Source organism: Alligator sinensis, unplaced genomic scaffold (assembly GCF_000455745.1).
Source record: "Alligator sinensis unplaced genomic scaffold, ASM45574v1 scaffold100_1, whole genome shotgun sequence".
In the NCBI taxonomy this organism is placed as follows: domain Eukaryota; kingdom Metazoa; phylum Chordata; order Crocodylia; family Alligatoridae; genus Alligator; species Alligator sinensis.
The window spans coordinates 112,947-130,790 of record NW_005842193.1 but is presented as its reverse complement, the minus strand read 5'-3'; the positions used below and the strand labels follow the sequence as shown (position 1 = coordinate 130,790).

Genomic DNA, 17,844 nt, shown 5'->3' with positions numbered 1-17,844 from the left:
TTGTCACCCCAGGTGGTGCTGGGGAGAAAAGGGCTCTGCCTATTTGCTGTTGATCTCCCCTGATGAGCTTGTAGGCAGCCACCAGGTCCCCCCTCAGCCTCCTCTTGCTGAGGCTGAACAGGTTCAGGTCCCTCAGTCTCTCCTCCTAGGGCCTGCCCTGCTGCCCTCTCACCAAGCGGGTGGCCCTCCTCTGAACCCTCTCCAGGCTGGCCGCATCCCTTTTGAAGTGCGGCACCCAGTACCAGACGCAGTACTCCAACTGCAGCCTGACCAAAGTCGCATAGAGGGGGAGTATCACTTCTCTGGACCGGCTTGAGATGCAGCTTTGGATACATGACAAGGTATGGCTGGCCTTGCTGGCTGTGGTCTGGCATTGGCGGCTCATGTTCATCTTGGAGCTGATAATGACTTCAAGATCCCTTTCCGCCTCTGTGCTTTCGAGAAGGGAACTCCCCAGCCTGTATGTATGTATGCTGTGGATTCCTTCTCTGTGTGTCTGTCTGTTTGCCTGCCCCTCGCTCCCAAGTCACAGCCCCCGCCAGCCCTGCTGCTGCCTCTCACTTCCTGACCCACAGTACCCCACATCCTGCCAGGACTCACCCTCCCCAGGCTCCAAACCCCACACACAGACCCACAGCCCCTGACACCTTCAAATAACGCCTCCGCACACACTTCAAAAATAGCACTTCATGATTTACATACCAATCTACTGATTTTTTAAGAGCATCTCATGATTTTTGTCACAATGGGGTTGGCAATACTGCAAGAGGGGAAATACTACGTTATCTGCCTAAACTCGATCATCTTATCTCCCTTCTTCCATACAGAACAAGCAGGCAAACAGAGATATCCAGCAACACAAAAGTTTCAGAGCCTATCGTGTTGCTGGAAATGGCTCCCAAATGTCACTTGGGAAACTAAGTATTAGGGACTAATACTTCCAATCTCATAAGAACACTGAAGGTCCTTTTAAGCAAAGGTAAAAGAAAAAAAGAAACATTCCTGCAGTCACATGACTAGAAATAGGGAAGAATGCTTCATTCTGCTCCTTAAAACCACACAAATGCTGAAATTACAGGAGTCTCTGGTCTTTACATTTTTGCCTTAACCGGCTTTGGTTAGTAACAGTCTTCAGGACAAATAGCTGATTATTTTCTTCACATTAAAGAAAAGACAGGGTGGGGCAGAAAGTTGCAAGTTAATACACCTAAAACTACTTGCTTTGAAGATTAGGATGAGTTAGGAAAGGATAATCAAACCTGTCCCTTGCTAAGCAGAAAAGGACATAGTGACCAAATCTCTTGTTATACTAGCTAAAGAAAGTCTGTTAGTGTTCAACCAGTAAACAAACAAACAAAAACGGTCAGAAAAACCCAAGTGTTTCCTTTGGAATATGTAATGGGAAAAAGTCCCCTCCTTAAATTATCTGGCTAGAAGAGCTTCTGAATGAATGAACTGTCATTATGTCATGAAATATCATTTTGGAACAACATTTTGTTTCATCTGCATGTTTTGATTGGGAAATTGAAACACTCAATTGAATTATTCATTATCCTGCAGAACATTTTAATTTCGATGAAACAAAATCTCATGGCAAAAACACTTGTGACCAGCTCTCCTGATCACTCGGTAGTATTCTCTCTCTCCCGTTAGTAAGCTGCTCCTTTTTAATATATTTATTTGATAAACCCCTAAACCATAGGTCAGTTCCTATGGCTCATTGTTGTCATTAGCAAAATATTTCCTGATCTTAAAAGGTACAAATGTGCCTGCTCCCAATAAGAAGCAGTTATCTCCAGTGGCCACATCCACATGACCATGGACGTTTGGTTCCCCAGGGACAGCTAGCAGGGGGACACCATGTGCTGCTGCTAGTTGTCCCTGGGGAATGCCTGTGTCAGGAGTCCTGTGGTGTGTGACAGGTGCCCCTGGGTGGGGTAGGGGAGGCCGGGGCCAGCCAGCACTGTGCACTTACATGAGGCCTCCAGGAACTCAGGGGGCTGCGGCAGCAGCAATCCTGCTGCGCAGAGCCAGGCTGGCAGCCAGAGCATGGCTCTGGCCATCCAGGCTCCGGTTTTGAGCTGTGCGTTCTGGCCCCATGTATGCTGTTCCACTTGTTCTTTTGCACATTTTTTTTTTAACTCCATGGATATCCAGGGGTCAACCTGTGTTGAACGTGTGGTATGTGGCAAAGCACAAACTGTTTTATCACTGTCTTATGCTGAGGACTCAATATATTCAGATTACAATGTTTCATTCTTAATCCACACTGGAATTTAATAAATTAAGTGATTTCAGGATGTCCAAATCTAATTAAGGCCACAGGCAGACACCTTCCCCTCAGATTGGGAGCAATTTACCCTTCCTTTTTGTCTCTAATATATGTGGTGCTAGAATTTCTTCCTTTCTTTCCCATGCCCTGTTCTTTCACACACAGGAATTAAAGTTTTTTTATTTGTTTTCATGTAAAGCATTCACAGAAGTGCTATACTTACATTTTTGTATTTCAGTTTTCAAGTCCAGTGATAAACAAGGCACTTCTTAGATTTCATTAACCCAGTAAAGTCTTTGTAACATGAAAATGCCAGATTTCTAATAATTGGCCAAGTAATTTAATGTAAACAGAGACAAGCAAAACTATGATTGCCTTTGATTTTGTAAATTATGGCTCTGTTGAATCTCAGTCCTATTTATCTGACAGTCCCTACTTTTCAAAGTTTAGGAAAGCTGGTGTTTTCAGATAAAAGTGATTTAAAGTAGAAGTGGATCATTTTAATGCCTGCAGGTGAGAGTGGGTAACAAGTAGTTCAATATCAGCGATCTCTTGTAACATTTGTAAGAGAAACCCCACAAAACCTAACCCTCATGGTTTAATCTTTAAAGGCCAGAAGTTAACATCTTACAAAAGCAATGAAGTATGAATGGGATGGAAACAGCTTGCCTCATTCAACTTTTTTAGTGTTTTATATATATACACACACATTTATTTCTTTAAGTAACTCAAACATCACATGATGGGTGTTAGTCATATTGTTCCACACTCCACCAGAAGGTGCTACAGGCATGTCCCTTTTCCACCTTTCAGTTGTGGATGGATAGCATTAAATGCTTTGTCCCCCAAAGGAAAACAGCAATAGGTTTTGTTCAGGCCTGGTATGGATTTCCTGGGTGTAACAAGCCATTATGATAATCAGACTATTCAGCAATTTGTAAGCTTGAAATTTCTGCATAGTTAGCAGATCTTTCTCTTTGAATAATCAGCTATTGATTCAAATTACACTATAAACTTATTGTTAACTCCTCGGCATTTTGATGTTCTGCCTGCATGCTGATGCAGAACACCCACAGGAGACTTCAGAAACATTTCTACAGCTTCTGATTTATGCGGTTTTATGAAGTGCTAACATTACTTTGCAACAGTTTCATGCTTAAAATGTTTCTTAAATTGTGTCTGTAAAAGGCTAAATTAGAGCTGAGAGTGTTAGTATGCAAGTTTATATTACATGTAGCTAACCAACCACAGGGAAAGACCTATTTCAACTTCATCCTATGAATGCCTAAGACAAAAGAAAGCAACCCTCTGTCAAGACCCTTCTCTGCTTTTAGCTCATGATACAAATGTTACTTGCATTGTATTGATTCAAGTAACAGCAAAGCTTGATTATTTACTTACCGGGGGCAAGACAGTCTACCGCAATGGAGCAAAACATACTCCCTCTTTCCATTCATGAGGAGATATAGATCTTCCCTTTGCAGTTGGCCAAGCATACAGCAGCAAGTTAAACCAAGACACAATGGCCATAGTTAATTGCTTCTAAATGAAAAGTCATTTGATACTCTACAAAGGGCTGAGATACCACTCCTATAAACCCATGGCCAAAGACATTGCACATCCAGAGTGTCAGAGACAATTTCTTGGGTCCTGGTCTGGAAAAATTCCACTTTCCTTTAACAAACCTAAAACATTCTCATTTTTTATTTCACAGGATCCTTCCCCAATTACCATATATCTGTTCTTGTTTACAACAATAGAGATACCAGCAACATTTTATTTTATATTTATTTTTACCATTTGTTAATTTTGTTATTTGATATTTAAAATTATTTTTAAATCCTGTACCTTACTGTTGAAGTGCACAGTGGCTCCATTATAACCCAAGCAGTCCTCAGGAACTCAGACTTTCCTCAGAAATTCCTCTTGTGAGTGAAAAACAGGGCAGTATAAACCTTGAAAGACTCATGCACTGAACCTGCAGTTTGGTCATAAGGGTTTGGAAAAGCTCCAAGCCCTAAAATAATTGAGAGGTTTGTGCTTCACGAAACTTGAAATTTTACTGCTTTATCTAAGCAGGTATTTGTGTAGATGCATGCGCGCACACACAGTCATGCACACAAAGAGTTTGAATAATAAACTAAACGATGTAGAGTCTTCCAAATGGGCTAGGAGTACTATTAACTTAAATATTACCACAGGGTAGAATTATAGTGTGGTTCCCATTTAGTGACATTCACCACGGACTGGCACAAGGCCTTAAAACCTGAACCTCTTAACCCTAATTCCCTAGTAAAAGAAATGACAAGCATGCTCTCAGCCCTGCAGCAGCTGTCAGCTCTAGCTGTGGAAATTATGATGGGGAAACCTGTTCTTGAATTTCTGGTTCCCAGCAGAGCAGCGCCAGAGACATCTCTGACTTCAGACCCACAGCTGCAATTCATTTAACTCCCCAAATTCCCAGATGCTCAAGCCTCCTACTTAGCAGTTGAATCCACAACACCATTTTCTTCCTCCACTTCCCAGCTGGTGAGCTCTCCTGGGAAGGGGGTGGAAGTCTGAAATACTCAGGGTTTCACAATGGAGTCACTCCCCTAGATGTAGACTCTTTCTCCTGTACCAGGTGTGTCAAGATCCAACTTCCATGCTGTGTAGTCAATCTGATTTTACTCTGTTCGATTCTCCTGGTCTTGTGTACAGTACTTCAGGAAATGAACACCTCTGTGTCTTTCTCCAACAGCACTTCCTCCATTTTCAGTGAGTGGTCTCCATTTCACAAACACTATTGATAAACAGGGATCTGGTTTTCTGTTTGGTGTGAAAAAACACGGATTTTCTCCTTTAAAGGAGAAAAATGAAGGGGAAAAGCAGGTTTCCCCTTGCAGGCTGGCAGAGCTCTGGCCTGCAAGGGGCTGGGAGGAGTGGGAGGAGGGCAATCACAGCAGGGGGCACCACATACATGTGTGCATGCACACATGCATGTGGCAGCCAGGTGGCATGGTGGAAAGCAGTTTCCACAACTCCCTGCAGGTAAGTCTATGGGGGGACATAGGTGAGACGTGGGGAAGCAGGGGGCATAGGCAAGGCAGGAGGCTGGAGGGGGCGCAGACTGAGGTGGTAGTGGCAGCCATGGTGAGGGAAGAAGTAGGGCAGGGTTGGCAGCTGGGGCTGGGTGCACTGCCCAGCTGGAGTGGTGCGCAGGGCCGCGGCTGGTTCAGGAATGCGTGGCCATGGCGCCCATTTGAGAAGTGGGATGACCCATGGGTGGCTTGTCCCTGGGGAGGAGGAGTGGCTCCCTGCTGCTGCGTGTACTCCCAGGGAAGGGATGGGAGCCAGAGGTGACGTGTTGGACGGGGAATGGGGGGAGAATGTGGCCCCCCAGTTTTGTGTTCACAGTGGGGTGCAGGGCTGTAGCCTGGCTGGACTGGCAGAAGCAGGAGCTGCCTTCATGGCCCAGCACGTGAGACCCAGCACAGGAGGGCAGAGCAGGGCAATGAGACTTGTTGCCACCACCCCCAGGACCCTTGCACCAGCAGTGCCGCCAGCAGCACAAGGAGTAACAGACTGGGTGGGAGAGGGTTGGGCTGCCCTGCCCTTACCTCCTCCTGCCATCAGTTGCTTGCATGCCAAGCTGTGGCTCTACCTCACCACCATGGTCCAGTCACCACCGCTACACCCCTCGGGCCACCTGCACTGCCCCCCACACCACCTTCCGTGTGGGGTAGAGCCATGGCTGAGGGGAATAGCAGCTGGACCATGGTGGTGGGGTAGAGCTGCAGTCTGGTGCACGAGCACCTGGAGGAGGTGATAGCAGTGCGCTCCCCCTCCCCGCTGGTACCTCTCACACTGCTGGTGGCACGGGGGGTGGTGCCAGTGGAGGCAATGAGTCTTGCTGCCCCACTCTGCCCATGTGCACCAGGTTCTACCTGCCTGTTGGGCTGCAGAGGCGGCTTCTGCCCGTGCTGGTCCTGCCAGGCTGCAGCCCAACGCCTGCTGTGGGTGCACAAATCTGGGAGGCCACTTGCCCCCCCTGACACATCACCTATGGTTGGGTACCCTCATACATATTCCCCCTGCTCCATACATACACCCTCAAGACCCCGCGGGAGGGGCAGCGCTTTTAAAACAGAGAAACCAGGATCCCTGCATAAAGAATCTGCAATCTGGACAGTCAGATCAATGTGGGCAATATATTTCTTCCATCACTAGTGTCTCATAAGGGTCTAATCCTGTTTCCACTGGAGTCAGCAATCTCAAAATCTATCACAAAGGCTTCAATATACAGTCTGATCGGAGCAGTACTGTAAACAAGGTGAGTTTCCTAGTGTTAGGCAGAAGCCTTTGTCACCAGCTGCTTGAAGATCCTATTTCTGAGGTTGCAAGTGTAATGCCCAAGTCTCCGCACTAGATTTGTGGCAAATATGAGGGATGAAACTCATCATATCACAGAACTCATACGGTTCAGGGTTTTGTTACAAAGCTGACTCCAACCAGATTTGCATCATATTCCACAATGTGGTGAAGACTGAGGAACCTATAATCATTAGAGCACCTGGCCAAAAAAAGAATAAACTGGAAGTGAGACCAAGTCTTTATTCTTTCTACTGCTGCTTCATGGCCTAGGGCGAGGGAAAGATGCTTCCCAGTCAGCCGGACAGAGCAGGTAGTATACAGTCTGCCAAAATAACCCACAGGCAGGCTAGTATTTGAGCCTCCTTACTTCTTAAACTAACACACAGGGTTACTACAGCTCAGCCATAGCACAGGGAATAGCTGAGTTCTCCACAGTTCTTCAGCACACAGAGTTTTGGGTTGGGTCACCTAAAGCAGGTGAAGCGTTACTGGATATGCTACCTCATGACAAGCTGGTCTCTACGGCCTGTCACAGACTACGCAACTCAGAAAAATCAAGGATTCTCGCTGAGGAATAAGACCTCCAAGAAAGATCAGATTGTATACCTACGCTAATCTGTTTTGTCAACTACATTAGAAGGGAGGGAGGAGTTACTGGATTTGATAGAGAAGTTTAAGGCTACCTTGTATTCTAAATAATAGTATATTATTATTTTTCTTTTTATAGACATTAAACAGCAGGTTTTTACATGTCCAAAATGAGAGAGCAGAAACTAAAGCAAAAGGTCAGAAACTCTGGCATAGAGGAGGAAAATGTTACTGATAACATGTGTTGATGGATTCCATCAAAAAGTCTTGATGGAGAAAACAGATATCAGGAGACAATCACTGTCCTGAAGCTTTATGAGACTGAAGGTGCAGTCAGCTGCATTTAACTAGAAGAACACATGCAGCTCTGCAAAAAGAAGCTAAAATGCTGGTTCGCTTAGAAAAGAAATTTAATACATGCTCTACCACACTCTTTAATAGTCTTTCACTGTGAACGCCAATCCACTCCTGAGTACTCGTGACACCCATTATCTTTTTAGACGGTAGACCCCAAGAAATCCACTCTCAAAAGATTTATTAAAAGATCTCACAAGTCTGTTCTTGCAGAAAATAGAAATAATTTTCAGCAAACCCTCCTGGCCAACTCTCATATTTAAACAGATCCCAGGCACAAATTTGTTCTGGTATGGACAGCATTCCAAGTTTCTTTTCCCTTGTAATGAACAGACCTGTTTATAATGAAGTGGCACAAAGAATGTAGGATTTATACAATCTACCTAACTTGGTTTACATTTTGCCAGCTGTAGCATACCATCTAACTTGCTAACTGTATCACTGTCTGCAGAAAATTTTAAACAAAGTGAAAAATCCTCTGCTAAAGATTAAAGGCCTTGGTAACCTTTCTTCAATTGCAAGTGACTTTGCAATAAGATAGAAATGGAAAATTCTAAATCCAAAGCATGTTTTATTATATAGAATCAAAACTAAAATCCTAAAAGATAAAGGAAAGTGATTTTCACATTGACTCTCAAACCCACAAATTCCATTTCTTAAAGAGGCCCTTTTATGCCTTTTGTTTGCTTCAGAAGAAAGAAAAATTAAAAGGTTACAGAATCGCTGGATTCCAAATAAATAGGTTTATTTCAATAAAAATTACCACTTTTTTTTTTTTATAAACCTCCACAAATCTACTTTGTAACTGACTTAGCAAGAACTCTGTTGTGTTTGCTGATCCTTCCTAAGCCATTATGCCAAACAGACACCAAACATGGACAGGCTTCTTCCTGCCGTTACAATGGAGGTATCAAAACAGAGAGGCACTGCCACATATTTTATAAAACCTTCCTCTCTTGTTCCGAATACCTTAAAGACCTGACAGTACTTTTTCTTGAAAAACACCTGCCTTACCACCCACGGATCCAGGAATGTGCAGGGGAGCTGAAATGACTTGAAGTGTTGTTTCCTTCTGTGTGCTCAAGTAGTAGCAGAACCATTCAGGAGAATACAGCTCACTATATTCAGCATGATTTACAGAACTATTTTACATAAACTAGCCAGCAAGGTCACAGTAAGGGCTGATGCTAACAATAAGATAAAGGTTTCCAACTAAAAGTGCAGATAGGTAACAAAACACAAGAGAGGCAGGGTGAATGCGACTTACCTTGGCATTCCACATCAGGATCACCCCAGAAGAACTCTTGACACTCACTGCAGGTGCGACCGCCAAACCCAGGCATGCACTGACACTGTCCAGTGAACTATTAAAAGAATACCACAGAAGCCAAAATGAGTGTCCTTTCTGGAAAAGGCTATCACCAAAGCCCTAGAAACCCTCCCCAGTGCTTAGAGTCATGGTGATCTCTGCAACAGCTGAGCACACAAACCATGAGAACCAATTTTCAACAAAATGGTAGGACAGATTCTGAAAGCAAGGTGTGAATTAAAGGGGAGCTCGGGAGGGGTTGAGCCACCCCACCCCCATAAGAGATGAGAGCCTCCCTGTAAGATTTGAAAATCATAACCGGTGGGAGTCTCTGATCGAATTGCTCCTTCACTTAGGTGGACTTGTTAATCAATGAACAGGTTTAATTTGTTTTTGCAGACCTTTCCAAGAGTCAAAGTGTAATCTGAATCCTGTCTGAAGGTGAATGATACACAAAAATTAAGAAAATATGATGCTTTGTATATGCCTTGGCCAGATTTGAATTGTCTTTCTCACCGCAAAATGGGCTCTCTGACATATTGCCTAAAATTATAGGGTCAGCACTTCTGAAAACTCAACCTTTGTTGCAACATGGTATGCACTCCAAAAGTGATTTGGAGTAGAAAGAAAATGCCTGTAACCCATTTAAAATCCTTCTGCTTCATTTCCATGGACTGCCATTTTTGATCCAACTCTTTTTACAGGTCACTCTGGTAAAATCTGTATCCCTAACAATTATATGGAATACTGATAATATTCCAATCTTTTCTTCAAGAAGCAGAAGGTAATCTAGATTTCCAGAGTGATTATATAGCTTTGCTAGGATTACAGCCAATATCTTTTCAGCAGGGTATTTTTCCAATTGGCATCAACAAGGCCCTATGCATCTCTTACCTCATTACATGATGGCCCAAAGGAACGAGTGATATCACAATCACACCGTTCACAGCCAGTTCCGCTAGCCAGCTTCCAAGTGTTTGGTGCACAACGATCACAGTTCTGCCCGATTACATTGGGAAGGCAATGGCACTGACCTGTTGTTCTCTCACACTTACAGTCCTCCGAGGTGCTACAATGCTCTTGCACTGTGCCCAAGTAATTACAGACACACTCTGCAATGGAAGAGCAGGAAGCATGAACACCTAGGACAAGCTGGAGCAACCAAATGTTAACTTGAATTCAAACTGAGTTGTCTGTTACTGATTAGCTTTTAAAGGAGGAGGTGGATTTCAGGGAACAAAGCCATCCAATTCAAATGGGGAAAGTAACCCTGACATCCCTATTGGCATCTCTGGACATTTTAAAAAGGAATTGGAAAAAAAAAACAGGGGCACTTTGGAAGGGAAGAGTTACTTAGTTACCTTTCAAATATGTCCAGGTCCTGCAGTGCTGAGTGCACTGTGAACACCTGGATGGATATCTAGATAGTCAACTGCCTTCTCATTAAAATGCCTCTATTTATTTTACAGAATCTATGCTGTAAGACGCAAGCCAAAAGAGTCCTACGACATCTGTTTCCAAGTGTATTTGAACAAAAGTTTAACTAAGCCTACAGAGTGTTTCTGTGAGCTATGCTGCAGCTGATGGGAATTGAAAATTCTCAACATCTTGCAGGACCAAATCTGCATACAAATGCCCTGGGGTCCCAGGTATACCATTTCTCATTACTTCCATGCAACCACGTTGTCTGAATGAAAAGATTATTTCCAAGTGGCAGTCCCTCAAGCTCCTCCTGGAATCTGAAAGGTAAGCTGATTTTTCTGGCTCACCAAATAACCAAGAGAAATAGAGCAACAAACAAACTATGGAAAAACAGATTCGCTCATATTTTGCAAACCAGATAAGAACCCAGCTCCTCCCAAAGTAGTGCTAATAGAAGTTGGAATTTTTCTTGCCTTTTATTACAGACAGGCAAGAAGCAGCAGCAGCATGGCTTACTCCTCCTCCCTTCCCCCTCAAGAGTTCACTCACTGGCCCATAACCATTCTTAACTATCATTCCTTGATGCAGCCCTTCACTCCAGCTCCAGGAATCTGCTCCTGCTGTTCTTTAACATGGCAGGAATGTTTGTGTAAACAAAAGCCAAGTCCTCAGGGCTTAAGAAGCAGCAGGAAATGGCCATGCTTGATTCTCTTGATAAGAGGGAAACAAAGAATGCTAACAAGGCGGCAAAAAACCCTTATCCCATTAAAGCCTCATCCTTTCAGGACATGTAAATGCTGGCCAACCCTTCTCTCCCCATTAAATGTAAGGAGTCTTGCCTGCTGAGGAGTCACAGGGAACAGAAGAAAAGCTGCAAACTCACTTGGGGTGAAGGATAATTAAATTTCTGGCGCCAGCTTACTCAGAAATAGACCCAGGTAAATTAAAAATAGCTCACATTACTGTTGCCACCCAATAAAGTCCTGAGCTCTTGTGCAAAGTCAGTACCTCCATAATTTATTCACTGTATGAGATTCTAGAGCCTAAGGCAGCTAAGTGAACTGTGGCCAGAGGAATGGGAACTTCACAGGTGAGGAATGGAAACTTCACTCACTTCTACAGTCCTGCTGCAGCGCATCACCATAATACCCATCTTTACAGAGGTGACAGTGTTCACCCTCTGTATGATACAGGCACTTCAGGCAGGTCCCAGACTGCTTGTCACAGGCCTCTGGGTCAGTCGCATCGATGTTGTCATTACAGGGGCACTCCTGGCAGGCTCCATCAATCTCATTGGGGTTTCCAAAGAAGCCAGAAGCACATGCCTCACATCTGCTTCCTGTTTAAACAAACAAACAACCAGGACAGGAATTATTATTGCAGCTTGTTAACATATAACTTAATAAACAGAAAGACCGATAGGTTGATGACAGCAATTAATTGAGTTACTGACATATTCAGAGAAACAAAACATCATATTTGGCTGACTCCTTTTAAATTGCCATAGCTCCACTGGTTTCAATGGAGTTGTACCAACATAGGTAGGGAGTCGTCATAACTTTTCTTAGAAAAGCTTAGAAAACTTAGCTTGAAAGAGGTAAGATATTTTGACCGTGTAAGTTGTTTTCATTTTTAAGGTTCCACCTTAACCTGCAGGTTTGCCTCCTGTTTAGGACTGATTCTTTTAACTGTTTATTATGAGAGAGACAACATCCGTAAAGTAACTTCTCCCCTTTCTTTGACATTGTTTTTCTTATTAATGTTTGTAGATGCTGCTTGGCAGAGGTTGGTCCACAATTTGTGAATAAGAACTGGCACATGCATTAATACTGATACTGACACAACCTGTCCCAAATGTACATACACATTCCCCTCACTGTAATGCCAAATCAACAGGTGCAAGACGTTTAATGCCCTTGGTATTTACCTGTGTACCCCATGTTACAGACGCACACAACTTGTAGAGTAATAGGATCCTGATAACAGCTGCTGGCAAACTGACGCCCACTTTCTGGGCCATCTGGGCAAGGACAAGGCCGACAATGATCACCTGATCCCAGGACAGGATCTCCATAAAAGCCACCAAGGCACCTGCATTAAGTAAAGGCAGATGAGAGACTGTAAGTAGACACCGTATAAAACATTTTTTCTGCAGCAAAATGACACTACGTTTGGGTTTTCAAGACTGGAGAGAGGGGCTAAGAAAACAATATCTTTCTAGGTCTGCAAATGCCATTCATAGTCTGAATAATACTACCATAACCATATTTTGTTTGGCTCACACTAGCATAGAATATGAGAACAAAGCCAAGCCAAACTGCTGCAGCTCAGCTGCATCATCTGATATTCACACTTTCCATTCAGGATTTAAAACCTATTCTGGTAGCTTTATTAGAAATATGTCAGTGGGGAATCCCTTCACTGAGCATGTTCTTCCTCAACACACCCTCTTGTACTCAGGCAAGGGCAGACAGAGGAGACCACACAGGTGCTCAGCAGCTGCTGCCAAAGGATGTGGCCTTCATTGGCTGCAATCAGTCACACCAGGGAATTCTGGCCAGTTCTGCATGAGGGCCCCAAGTTTGGCTTTTGTTGTGCAGTACTTTCAGCTGTACATATTCTTGCTAAGATTGGTGTATTTAAATTAATATTATTCTTTTCCTTTCATGACTCCAGGCCTTTCTTGGGCAATACAAGTCCTTGGAGTCCTCCTGAACCCAGCTGTCCAACTAGGTAAACCAAGATCTTTACATACAGGCCAAACCAAGATATCTATATATGGGCCATCAGCACTTCAGAAACAAAAGGCATGTGTTCCCTGAAGGGTTATCAGGGTAGGGCACCTTGTTGCAAATAAAGGTGCCTGATCAAATTGTTTTTTTCCCTCTGATCTCAGTGGGTACATCTGCATGTGCTTTACTGGGGGATAGACTAATTAGCTCTGCAGTAAAGTGTCACTTTCTACATGTTGGGCCAATATTAGAGTGCATTAAACTAATTAACTCTGATGTAAGATAGTACTGCCAGGGACAGTCTCTGACAGTAATACCTTATGGCAGAGTAATTTATTTTGCTGAAACACGTGTAAACGCTGACCATGGGCAGAAATTGCTCCTGGTCAGCCCAGCCAGCCAGGGGCCTGCTCTGCCCCTGCTCAAATTGCTGCTGTCCCAGGTGCATGTGTAGGCTTAGCACCTGGAAGCAGTTTACTCTGGCTCAAACAGCTCCAGAGTTTATTGCTTCACAGTAATTGGACATGTAGATATACCCAGTGAGACTGATTCACCTGAGTCATGACTGGGGAGGACTGTTACTTCTGCATGGGGCACTAGAGTAGATAATTGCTTACATGCGAACTAATATTGGCTATGAGGAGAGACAATACCTTTCACAGTTGTGACCCACTGTGTAATCGCGGCAATTCAAGCACTCCCCAGTGTAGGGATCACAGCCATCTGCATGGCCATTACACTGGCAAGACTGACAGCTGGGAAAGCCCCAGTATCCCGGTAAGCACTGATCACACTGACGACCATATACTCCATGGAAGCAGTGGCACTGGCCAGTCTCAGAGTGACAGAAGGAATGAACAGAGCCTTGAACGTGACATTCACAAGCTAGAAGAAAAAGAAAAAAAGCAACAACAAAAACTCTGTTACATTTACATGGTCCCAGCCTCAGGAACTGATTCTGAAGCTCTGACTGGCAAAACTCCCGCTTGAGTTTTGTTCAAGAAAGGACAAAACTGAAACAGAATTTAGCACTTAACACAAAAGAAATTTTAGACTGAGTACCTTTGCATTAAATGCCAATATTCCCATATGAGTCACTGTCTGACAAGAATGAATGCTCAGGTTTTACAAATTAACACACCTTTGCAGCCATTAGGTCCAAACCCATAAGTGCCAGGAGCACATCTGTCACATTTTCTTCCAACAACATTTGGACGGCAATGACATTGTCCTCCATTAGGGTCACACACTGAACTTACTGAGCCTTGAGGGTTGCACTGGCAAGCTGCACAGGAAAAGAAAACAGAATTTGAAGAAGGTCATGGCACCCAGTACACAACTTCAAATTTAAGACCCCCCCCAATTAAGAATTAAATTTAAGACTCCTGCCCCCCCATAATTAAGAATTATAAGTTTCTTATAATTTTCCATGTAAAGAATCTAATTATTCAGGGGTCATCTTAAATTAGTCTCTGCACCACTGTAGGAGGGAAAGCAGCAGCATGGAAGCAAGCTGCCTAACTCCTGCCCCTTCCCTGAGCCTGGCACCTACCCCACTGCCCCCTGGCCTCCCCTACCACTTACCCGGCCCCCAACAGCATCTGCCCACCCCATGTATTCTATGGGGTACCTCTGGCTCCAACCTGGGGCACAGAGCTCCGCTGGCTCTAGCCCTGGCCCTGGGCAGGCGGCATCAGTGGTTCTGGCCCCAGCCTTGGCCCACCTAATCACTTGACTCAAGGCACTGGCTCTAGACTCAGACCCACTGCAACTGCTTCTGACTCCAGGCAGCAGCTCCAGCTTCAGTCCCAGCACAGGGCATGAGTTAGAGCTCTGTGAGGGTTGCAGCCAGAGCTGTTACCTGCCCCTGACCGGGACTCAAACCCAAGGTAAGGCTTTTTTGGTGTCCCCCACAATACTGAATGGGGAAAAGAAACTCATCTTGGATTCAAGTAAATACAGTAAAATAGATCCAAGTATCACCTCTTGCTTAACACACACACACAACTAGAAAACTGTCATTTACTCTGCAAATGGGTGGAGTTTATACATACTTAATGCTGTCTCATGTAACAATGCAGAGATACTGAAAATAATATTCTTGCAGACATCTGTCATTGGGGTTTTCACCACACTCCTGCTGTTTTCCAGGCACCGATATCTTTGAAAGGTTTCCCAAGCACTGTTAGTGACTGCATCTTCTCCTGAGCCTCCAACCGTGAATATGTCCAGTGATTTGCAGTAAGGCATAAGAACCAGCTGTGAAACAGTATTGCAATGACAAAGTGTTACCATGTCTAGTGCCACAGACCACTTTTGCCCAAACTCAGTATTATGTCATTTCCTATTACACTGACCTTTAAGAGTTAGAAACAAAAATACACAAAACAGAATGCTCAGTAACAAGTGGGGACTGAACTTGGAATTCAAATGATAGGCTTGTTTTAATTTTCATGGAGTATTTTTGCTAGGACAACAATTTTATAATTTATGCAAATCCAGTGTTTAGAAAGGCTGGGTTTGATATTTTTGAGGTATAAATATGCCTTTTCCCAAGGACTATTTTCACCAGTTCAGGAGACTATTTTCAATCCTATAAAGCACAAAACAGAGCTCCGATTAGAAAAGAAATAGAGCAGCACACACTCTTAAGTCTAAAAACGTCTATAGTGATTGAAACTGTTAAGTGTGTGTCCCGTTTCAACCAATGGTGTATGGAACATCCTCTGATTCCACTGCCTTCTACAGAAGGATACAACAGAAGAATTTCACTCTCAAAGAATTAAGTACATTTTTCTTTGGAACTTTCTCAGTGTAGCTGGCACTTACAGAATCAATGAGGGTATATGGACTTTCCATCTCAGTATCCAGGGTGGAATACTGTGGGAGCTCCAGACGAATAGTGTAATTCAGTCCCTTTTCAAAACACACTGGGCGTGGGAGGACTACGTATCTGTATTGGAAACAGGATGTATTTCTTAATTCAGATGTTCAGCACAATAAGCTTTTTTGGTGGGCTTTGTAAAATATTCCTGCCTGCCCATTCTTGTCTGCTTTTTCTTAAGATGAATGAATGATAAGTTTTTAAAGAGATGATTAGGAAACTTGTGTGATCAAAACCAATCCCTCCTTTCTTCCCCCCCGCCAAAAGATCATATAATGAATACTAGAATTGTTTAATTGGAGCTGTGTAAATAAAGACCATTCTGCATGACAGCTGAGCCAAAAACCTAAATAGTTTACTTCTATTCAACCTGAAATGAAATTTTTTCAGGTTTTCTTGTAAAAGAAAAGGGGTCTGTTGGCTTGCAAAAATGAAATTATTCATGTCTGGGTCTTTAACCCTTTTAAAATTAAATTTTGGCGATCTTCAAAATGAAAAACCAAAACATTTCATTTCTGGACTTTTCTGGCTTTCCCTCTCCTTCTTTTTGAAGGGCTAAAATTATTTCTGATCTTCAGCTCTCATATTCAGGAATAGGTTCAGTCATCAGAAACTTGCTATTTTCTGCAAAAAAACTTCTTTGCTGTATGAAAAAATATAAGCACGCAGCTATAGTTATACCAACCTTGAGCCTGGTGATAACGATACCATCTGATTGTCATCATCAGGAACGGTATTACCACATCGGCTACTAGTTGGAATCTTGCCTGGGCGTGACACAGTGACAACAGCTTTTTCCCATTGGTCTGGTAACTGGAAAGATTGATCAGTGCTATTGAATGATTAGGTTATTACATTTCTCCTGACATAAAAACAGGAATCTGAAAAAGGAAACTAACAAGATGTGCGTGAAACTACAAGATGTGCATGTGACAATAATTACGTTTCAGTGTTCTGCTGCCATGAAATGAGCTGGGTGCCCTCTGTGTTGCAAATATTTGGTAGTTTTTTTCCTATCTGTGAAGTATCTGCAAACAGAATAGAGTGCTTGTGAACTCTGAGGTGAGAGTTCAATACCTGAAATGTGCAAATAGCTCCAGAAATTACACAGTGGCCATAGAGAGGCATACATTTGAAGAACCCCCAAATATGGAGCACTTCAAATACAGGGTGCTGTGCAAACATATGGCTACCTATCCCCTCCAGCCTCCTCCACAACTTCAAAATGGCCATGAAGGCATACGGCAGCACTGCTCTCAAGCCAGGGGGCTGGAGACAGAATCCCTGCATGCCTCTCAGTCTCCAGAGGACAGTTGAGCACACAGGCGGATACTTACTCCATTTCCCCCCTGCCCCCCCTTCATCAGAGATGAGTGGGGACAGAGCAGCCCTGTGTGATGCTACACAACTGGTGGAGTGCACAGATGTTTCAGGAAGGGCTTCAAAGATATTCTTCATTTTTTAGGGCCATTTTCAAGTGCTTCTTTGGCTGTTCATGTCTGTACTCTCACTATTTGGAGTGCTTTAAAAAGTACTTTTGTCCTTGACCAGCATTACTTCCACATCCTGTGTTTGTTAGTTGACTTGCTGTGTTAAGTCTAAATTATACTGTAAGCTCTCCCAGAAAGGACCTATCATTATTTTATTTCTCCACTTATGTACCATGCACCCCAACTGCACAATCATAATAAATGAACAGTGATATTTTTGACTGTGATGAAAATGGTCTTAGATGTCTGTACAATTCTTTTGTATTTCTAGATTTATAGCAAAGAAGATTATCAATTTTCCTATGAGCCTATATAATTTCACAAAGGAAATTCAGGCATGAATTAAATATAGTTTGCCATCACCCATTCAAAGGCAAAAACAACATAGAAAGAATGGCCATCTACCTGTGGCTCATAACGAATCAAAATGTCATACTCCA

At 43.4% G+C, this 17,844-nt stretch overlaps 1 protein-coding gene across 1 annotated transcript in view; it reads right to left on the bottom strand.

Moving 5' to 3' along the window:
- The window catches only part of LAMB1 (laminin subunit beta 1), a 67,953-nt gene that overhangs the window by 27,077 nt on the left and 23,032 nt on the right, over positions 1 to 17,844 (bottom strand). Inside the window, 10 exon segments of the mRNA XM_006039417.1 lie at positions 8,835 to 8,931; positions 9,771 to 9,988; positions 11,413 to 11,637; positions 12,226 to 12,389; positions 13,684 to 13,915; positions 14,172 to 14,315; positions 15,085 to 15,289; positions 15,860 to 15,983; positions 16,600 to 16,727; positions 17,810 to 17,844. The exon segment at positions 17,810 to 17,844 is cut by the window's right edge and continues 33 nt beyond it. Of these exon segments, the coding sequence (XP_006039479.1) occupies positions 8,835 to 8,931; positions 9,771 to 9,988; positions 11,413 to 11,637; positions 12,226 to 12,389; positions 13,684 to 13,915; positions 14,172 to 14,315; positions 15,085 to 15,289; positions 15,860 to 15,983; positions 16,600 to 16,727; positions 17,810 to 17,844 (1,572 nt within the window).